This window comes from Oncorhynchus mykiss, chromosome 30 (assembly GCF_013265735.2).
Source record: "Oncorhynchus mykiss isolate Arlee chromosome 30, USDA_OmykA_1.1, whole genome shotgun sequence".
Taxonomy (NCBI): domain Eukaryota; kingdom Metazoa; phylum Chordata; class Actinopteri; order Salmoniformes; family Salmonidae; genus Oncorhynchus; species Oncorhynchus mykiss.
In genome coordinates, this window is record NC_050570.1 from 39,840,735 (window position 1) to 39,849,983 (window position 9,249).

Sequence of the window (9,249 nt, forward strand, 5' to 3'; positions counted from 1 at the left end):
AACTGCCTTAACCCAAAGTATTAGCTTGGTTTACTCCACTATTATTCTACAATGTAGAAAATAGTAAAATAAAGAAAAACCCTTGAATGAGTAGGTGTGTCCAAACTTTTGACTGGTACTGTACACAGCACGACATCATGAATCTGCATGCATGCAGTGAGGGTGTGAACTGTGAATTGTGAGATACGTCTCGTGAGCGAGACAGAGGCTGAGACAGACGGCCTGACCGGCTGGGAAGTAACAGGACTTCCTGTTTGGACAGGATACGGTAGAGGTTGCTGTGTTTGATCCACAGGAAGTGTGAGGAGCCGCTGGTCACCAGGGGCGACGTGTCCGCGTCCTCCTCCATCCTCATCATTATAGGCATGAAATGGTCGATCTCATTCATGTCCATGTTTCCCATGTAGTTACGACTTATCAACACCTACAAGGAAAACACATAACATGAAAATAGAGGGTGAAGATTTGCAACATGTCCATGTTGCTCTTGGAGTTACGACATATCAACACCTGGCCAATTAGATAATGTGACAAAGGGCATTGTAACACATTGATGTACATTCATTTTCTATTCAATTCAGTTCATCTTCATTTAGATTGAAATATACTATCTAAATGTTTTCCAAGGAGTCCATAGTGGAAGATATGCAACAGTACAAATTGAAAAAGATCCAAAATGGAGCCATATGTCCTTCCCCTCGTTCTGACGGCTCAGCGGTAAGTTGTGTAACATCATAAAATTGTCTGTCGAAATGGGCAGCAGCCTCTGCCAGGAAGACCACTATTCAGAAACAGTAAATAACTAGTCATGTGATCACAACACTCAATAACAGCATTGTGCAATATACACTGGAGTGGCCCGAGGGAAGCATCACTTTCTCTCTCTCTCTCACACCTATGTCTTATTATACTTGTGAGCAGTGGCAGAGCCCCACCTGTTTTGAGCCCCACATTTTAAGCCCAAAAATTAAAAAATTAAAAAGTGCCTGTTTTGCATGTTATTTCAGCATTAACACGTGACACATTTCAGTTGGTAAACAATGTAAAAAAATAAATAAAAAATAAGTAATTGCGTCAATAAAGCCGTTGTTTTGCTTTCTTGGGTAAGGCAGCTTCAAAATGCAGGTGTTTCAGCCTAGCTCAGTGCTTTCTGTGGTGATAGGGAAGCAAGCGGAAAATACAGAGCAAAGGTGTTGGTAATGTTCTCTAGTTGCACCGTGATTGGCTCAGTGTTCCGTCACTCATGGGGACACCACGTCACCGCCAAGTCTACGGGTAAAGCTAAAAAATTCAAGCCCCTTGGGTGCTGCCATAGAGTTACATTAGAAGTGCCCATCCAAGAAGGCTCAAGGTCTTTGGCAACAGATAAAATGACGTCAAATCACGTTACATCTACAGTAGCTTTGATTGGACGGACTGATGATGTCAACATCATACTTAACATCTTAGCTAGCTGTCATCCTCATGAATCAAGTTGACAATCTACTGGCAAATCCTTTTTAATCCTTGTCATATAAAGAGAAATAATGAAGAGAAATGAAATCAAACGTATCGGTGCTAATCGGTCATAAACATTACACAACAAGTTGGAAATCGCAAATTCAACAATGAGTGGTTGGGAAGGAATCAGTGGTTAACTACAAGCATTGCAAAGCAATCACTAGCCTGCTATTCAGTGGAGTGGCTGTGTGTGTTGCCCTAAGGGGATTAAGGGTCTCTTTTCCAATAAAAAAACTATAAACATTCAACATTGGCCATGCTGTCAATGAAGCATGATTTGTGCCGTGCTCAAAGCTGTATACTCAGAACTGCGAAATCTGACTTCAGGGAGTTCAAGACAACTGGGAACTCGGGGAAAAATTAGCTCAGACTGGGAAAATAATTTTTGAACGGTCATCCAACTCGGAATTGAAAATCCCGAAGTTGCGCCTCTTTCTAGAGCTACGACCTGAAGATCACTGACGTCATCATGATTCAACCTGGTTTTTTACAGAGTTCCCAGTTGTCTTGAAAGCATCAAAAATTCAGAGAATGCCAGACTTTGATAACAAAATTTGCCCACGAAGGAACACCCGCGCCAACTTCATGTTCAAGTGAGCACAGCACGACAAGGCGTGTCCAAAAATGTCTTGTATGCTGATGCATAAATTATGTAATATGCCAGAGAGATATGTATGCTGTAGATAAGAAAAGTAATACTAAGTATATGTTGTGTGGTAAACTGTTAGTAGCTCATGTGCCTCACCCTAATAATTTGGTCTATTTTCCCCTCTTAATTTCGCCTACTGTTCTGACTTGGTGGTGCACATTAGCCTATAACCTGTTTTAGAGAAAAGTAATCAACAAATATTGTAAGAGCTTTCATTGTCTGCTTACAAGGTACAAATCTGTCGTTCTGCCCCTGAACAGGCAGTTAACCCACTGTTCCTAGGCCATCATTGAAAATAAGAATTTGTTCTTAATTGACTTGCCTAGTTAAATAAAGGTAAAATAAAAATTATATGCCCCCTTTATTTATCCTTCGGTTCTGACTTAGTGTACAGGGAAAACACTGTAAGAACGTACCATGTTCTGAACTCTGTCGCTGTACATTTCAAAAGTGCTGAACAAATAGTTATATTGACTACATCCGTCCTAGCTTGCTCATTCATGTCTTAATCGAAATTACGGATTGCCTCTTGTCGTCCCTTTATGCCATAGTTTGTACGTCTCAATTGTCTGTAGAAACCACAATTGTTTAAGCAAGTCAACCATATCATGTTTTTTTAAAGGCAGTAAATGAGGCTGAATGAACTGTTTCGCTGCCAAACAAGGCTCCGCTGATAGCCAGGTGTAGCAGTGGTATGGTGATGGGGCTGCTGTTGGGACTCTGCTGTTGGGACAGCTTTATGTAGGCCCTAACAGTTTGTGGGCCCCGTTTGTCACCATTATAGTGCAATTAATGTATTGTTGAGTGTTGTGTAGTGGCTTTGCTGACATGCATCCCACAAATATTTATTTGTTTGCCCCACCAAGATTTACATGATAAAATCACCACTGCTTGTGAGGACTTTTGAGGACCAACAATTGATTCCCATTCAAAATCCTATTTTCCCTAAACCTAAGCCTAACCATTACCCTAACCTCCAACCCAAACTCTAAACCTAACCATTACCCTAACCTTAACTCTAAACCTAACTGCTAACCCTAAACCTAAGCCTTAAATAGCCTTTTTACATGTGAGGCCGGCAAAATGTCTTTCAATTTTAGTTGGTTTCCTATTCTTTTGAGGACTTCTGGTACTCACAAGTATAATAAAATGTGTACACACACACACACACACTCATTTCAACACCAATAACAAGATGAGTCAGTATTGAGAGTCGCTGGGCTGGAGCCCTCACACTCTGAAATAAGTGTTGAAAGAGATCAAAGCCTATGCTTGAGGGATCTCACACACTGAAGACATGGCCTACAACCCTCTGTACTAGAGGGGCCTCTGTGCCGGGGAGATCACACAGGGCAGAGACAACAAAAGAGGGGGAAATAACAAATAAGACAAAGGAAATACCAAAATGAAAAACTCATCACACAGTGAAAGGATATGGACAGGCGGAACCCCAGACAGACGGACAGACATTTCAAAGGTTGTTGCATATAAAAAGCAGTCTGCCCTTGCAGGAAACACAAACGCTACCTGAATGTTAAGAACGTAGAGGAAAATGATAGATTTCAGTGTTCACAATTATTAACATTTTGAGAATAAATATGGCTTTGGAGGACGTGTTTGGCTTCTGCTTAAAATGTACATTAAACTGCCATTGAGGTTCAAGGAAATAAAAAGTTTAAATATTGTTCAAAACCCATTTGTCGCCAACCCTTCATCATGGCCATTGTAAATTCCTCATTCCTGTTTTAATCCCCAGCCACTGTCTGCAGTCATCCTGAGCTAACAAACCTCACTCCAGCCACCTTTTGTTTTTCATTAAAACACTTTCTCTGTTGAACCATTACATTTGTATTCTGCTAGCCTAGACTCCAGCCATGATACAGTGTTGGGGGTCTGGGTACCGTGAGACTAATATTCTGATAACTTTAAAAAGGTGAACCTAAGGACACACACACACACACACACACACACACACACACACACACACAGCAACTCCAATGGAGTTAGCCAGTGCATCTTGCTACAGTACTGCAGAGACCAGACACAGACAGATCTGTCAGACTGCTGCAGTGATGTGGGAAGTGCTAGAGATTGAATGAGAGACATGTCTGGGAATATGAAAGCAGGCTTATGGTTCAAGTTCAGTGCCACTGTTGGCTGACAAATAGTAAAACACACTGGCCGACTATGAGGGCCTGGTTTATTCACTCACAGACACAGACACACACACCATATCCCCTTAAAAATGATGGGATGATTCAGCCAGGGGATGTTTGTTTGGCAATGGGACACTGGTTATTGTCAATGAGGCATTGTTTACAATGTTTACAATCAATGTGAACTACCGTCTCTGTATGACATCTCAGTTAAGGTAAACAGACCAGAGATCCCACATGTTCCATCTCAAATGGCACGCTATTCCCTACGTAGTGCACTACTTTTGAACAGGGGTCAAAAGTAGTGCACTGCATCAGGAATAGGGTACCGTTGGGAAACAAGCTCAGTGATTTAGAGGTAAACGTTCCATGAAAAATCTATGACGCTACCAGAAGGTCTAAAATGACTTTCCCCTCCGAGAATGACATGGTTTGACAACCAAACACACACCATGGCCACTATATTTCACCTTGAAAACAAATGTCAGGTTATATTTATGACCATGTCCCATCACATGTCAGGCTATCTATACATTGCGCTGCCTAGTTTCTCATACAGTGCATTCGGAAAGTGTTTAAGACCCCTTCCCTTTTTCCACATTTTCTAACGTTACAGCATTATTCTAGAATGGATTAAATACATGTTTTTCCTCATCAATCTACACACTATACCCCATAATGAAAAAGCGAAAACAGGTTTTTAGAAAGGTTAGCTAACGTTTTACAAATGAAAAACAGAAATACCTTATTTACATAAGAATTCGGACCCTTTGTTATGAGACTCGAAATTGAGCTTAAGTGCCTCTTGCTTCCATTGATCATAATTGAGATGTTCCTACAACTTGATTGGAGCCCACCTGTGGTAAATTCAATTGTTGGAAATGATTTGGAAAAGGCACAACTGTCTACATAAGGTCCCACAGTTGACAGTGCATGTCAGAGCAAAAACCATGCTATTAGGTCGAAGGAAGAGTCCGTAGAGCTCAGAGACAGGATTGTGTCGAGGCACAGATCTGGGGTAGGGTACCAAAACATTTCTGCAGCATTGAAGGTCCCCAAAAACACAGTGACCTCCATCATTCTTAAATGGAAGAAGTTTGGGACCACCAAGGCTCTTCATAGAGCTGGCCGCTCGGCCAAACTGAGCAATCGGGGTTAGAACCTCAGACTGGGGCCAAAGTTTACCTTCCAACAGGACAACGACTCTAAGCACACAGCCAAGACAACGCAGAAGTGGCTTCAGGACACGTCTCTGAATGTCCTTGAGTGGCCCAGCCAGAGCCCAGACTTGAACCCGATCGAACATCTCTGGAGAGACCCGGAAATAGCTGTGCAGCGACGCTCCCCATCCAACCTCACAGATCTTGAGAGGATCTCCCCAAATACACGCGTGCCAAGCTTGTAGCGTCATACCCAAGAAGATTCAAGGCTGTAATCGCTGCCAAAGGTTCTTCAACAAAGTACTGAGTAAAGGGTCTGAATATGTATGTAATTGTGATATCAGTTTTTAATTTGTAATACATTTCTAAAAAACTGTTTTTGCTTTGTCATTAAGGGGAATTGTGTGTAGACTGATGAGGGGAAAAAAAGCTTTTTTAAATCCATGTTATAAAGACTGTAAAGTAACAAAATGTGGAAAAGGTCAAGGGGTCTGAATACTTTCTGAATTCACTGTATATTACTTAAGACAGCAAACGTGAGAGTGTAGTTTAAAAGTAGCCTAGTGTACACACATCCAGAATTGCATGTGCAAGGTACACAAAGTAGAGTAACGAAATAAATGCTCCAGTTGTTTAATTCGCTCATTAAAACCGCTTGGGCTCATTCATCAGTGTGTTGGTGTAAACGTTTTATTTCAAATACATGATTGTAGTCAGTTTGAAAAACAAAGCAGCCATTTATCAGCATAACAATATATTTCAAAGAACGACACATTCAGTTGACCAATACAGCATAAAAAGCGACCTTCATAACATCTCAAACTTCAAGAACAAGCACACAATGCGTTGATACAGTGACTGTATCCAGACACTCTAGCCTCGAGCGACCGATCGATGGATAGATACATAGATAGATATCCTCAGCCTCCAGTACAGCCCGTCTGGGTTGGTTTTAGCAGGGAGAAGGCCTGAGGGCAGAAAAGGCTTTAGCACTGATAGGGATCCAGGGACCCATCCCCTTAATAACAACCTCAGGATCTCCTTCTCCACAATATTATTACCACAACCACACAAAGAAGGGAGGTCAGGTTTGGCTTGATTAGCCTATAGTCTGCTGTCTGAGTGAGCAGGTAGCCCAGACTTTGTATGCACACCTCTAACCATGAACGAGCCAATTAAACTAGGCTATTAATGCACCTTATCTTGTGTTCATAGAGTTGCCTAATAAGACATTAAACGTGACATGCCAGCCCAATGGGGGCAGATGACGCTAGTTTCTACTTGACAGTAAGGCTGTTTGAGGGACATTTATGTTTTTTCTTTCAGAAATGCTTTCTTGAACATGTTAACTTTTATGTGCCTTAATTACAAACTTGTATGGGATCCGTAAATATTCATTTTGATTTGATTTTATTATGAGCCTAGTTTAGCCAATGAGAAAGCACTTAGCTACCTGGATTAGGTCATATGCAGCAACATTTGAAATAGTTTTTTACATTGGACAAAAGTAGAGACTCCAGGCTAGAAAATTGTATATTGTGCACTGCAGTTGAGGAACAATGAGAAAGTAATTTTGAAAAACGTGTAACCCCACTGTTGAGAAAAATGGCCTGTGAATGTTTTGGTACACCTACTGGAGACCTTTTCTTTGTCTACACCCATTCAGCAGTGTTCACACCCGTCTCTTTGAGGATTCACAGTGTTGTAAACAACCAAAGATTTTTAAGACTAAAAGTGGTAGCAAAAAGTAGTAGTAAAAATAAACTTCTAGTCCTTGGCCTATATCCTAATCTGATTTTGGTGCAGGTCATGTTGTTCTTCACATTACCATCTCTGGTAAACACACACTATATCAAATCAAATCTAAGTTTATTCGTCACATGCCCAGGATACAGAAGGTGTAAACAGTACAGTGAAATGGTCACTTGCAGAGTGGAGTCTTTTGTTTCGACAAGTAGCTAGCTAAACAATTAATCATAATCCCTACTCTTAATTACACGTTCAAAACAACTCGGAACTCATATGGAAAGCTGTGAAAGCCTGTTTGCAGATGAAGAGAGAGGTCCCAATGAATGTCCCAAGACTGAGACTAAAGGGTATAACCTATATCATGGATTATACAGTATGTTAGCAAATGTTGTATACAAAAATGCAGTTAAAACATCACACACAATGTGTAAATACCTTCTATAACAGGAGCAGGTCAACCCTGCTGGAGGTCTGCTGGGTGTGCAGGGTTCTGTTTCAGCCCAGCAATAACACACCTGATTCAACTTGTCAAACCTACTGTAATGAGTTGATAATCAAGTGTACTATTGCTGGTCTGGAACTGACGTCTGCTCACCCCGTAAAGAGCAAGGGTCAGTGGAGCAAGGTTGGCTACCTCTGGTATATAATTATGTTTGTTGTTCACCTGAAATGATGCTTTAGTAATAATAACCTACTTGTATTACTCAATTATCTACTGTTGTTTAGACTGTAAAGAACTAGTGTCAATGTTGATTAATCACAAGTCACAATCCTGCAATAAATAGGGGGAGGAGTGATAACATTATCACGTATGTGCTGGCTGTTTAAACTAACTGCACATCTTTATCAGTAGAATCCTATCCTGCCTTGAATGGAAGAGTTTAGTTCTTCTCCAACGCCATCCATCCACGGTGAGCCTGTCCTGCACACTGCTACTTTTTTTTTTTTAAACAAGTTTTTCCATCTGTGCTGTCCACGCCTATACTGGGAGTCTCCTATCCTCCTCAATTGTTCAAGTCACCAGCCTTCAATGGCGTTGAACCATCATGACGATATTGAAATAATCTACCTAGCATTGATTAAGGTTAAAAACTGGGTCTGTGCCACCCCATTTAAAATGTTCTGGACACGCCACTGCCTACACTGTCCTACATCTGCTGAGAATGTGTATAAGTGATTGAGAAATAACTTGTCAAGAAATTCGTTTTATTTGATGTAGGTGTAGGGTTCAGAGAGTGCTGAGGTAGATTGCTATTTCTCTGCCGACAAAAAAAAACGGAAAATTGAGCCGATCACGAAGTTAAATAGCTGTGTTGTGAATGTAATGTGACATTGACGTATTCAGAAATAAACAACGACATTTAGTTGTAAGTAATCAAAGATAATAAACAAGTGTGTAATTTTACTATAGCCTGCCCTACCGCTATCTTTCATATTTGTATCTGCGCTTATAGTTTTACGCACGGATTACTGCGCTACACTAGCAGGTGCAACCTGTGCTCAGCGCTGTTGATCTCGATGCCTTAACAATAAACTTCTCCGCCACGTAAACTGTCAAATCTCAACTCACCTTGCCTTTAAGATCCAGAATAAATATAGCAGACGCCGACATCCTGATAAACGAATAACGGACAATATACTGATGTTTTGACGTTCAATATCCCTTACAACATTTTATCCAGTGAACCTCCTATCTCTCTCGCTCTGTTGTCTAAACCACGCCACGGCTCTTTTCCGGGTAGTATTTCGTCGTCAGACCTGTCGAGCAGCTTTCAACCCAACAGAGCATGCAAAACCAACCCACCGTGTGGACAGTCAGTCTGTGCGCGAGTCGCTACATCAATGAATGGGTTTACATACCACGGTATCGATTATCTTCTGTTCTACTGAGGTTATGCATAAACTACTACCAGGAGTGTTTGTCTATTGTCCTATATAAAGCATTGTTATACCTTATTATAGATCGATGCATACCTGTGTTTCAAAATAATTTGATGGCTTTTTCTACAGAAGTGTGCTATTGAATTTAAAAACG

General features: G+C 41.0%; 1 protein-coding gene across 1 annotated transcript in view; it reads right to left on the bottom strand.

The window, feature by feature from the left end:
- Positions 1–9,037, bottom strand: part of LOC110521818 (AP-1 complex subunit mu-1) — a 34,596-nt gene extending 25,559 nt beyond the window's left edge. The window contains exons 1-2 of the mRNA XM_021599705.2: positions 8,785–9,037; positions 268–424 (exon numbers count right to left, since the gene is read on the bottom strand). Coding sequence (XP_021455380.1) covers positions 268–424; positions 8,785–8,826 — 199 coding nt within the window. The 5' untranslated portion in view covers positions 8,827–9,037. The remainder of the gene's footprint in view (positions 1–267; positions 425–8,784) is intronic.
- Positions 9,038–9,249: the final 212 nt, after the last annotated feature.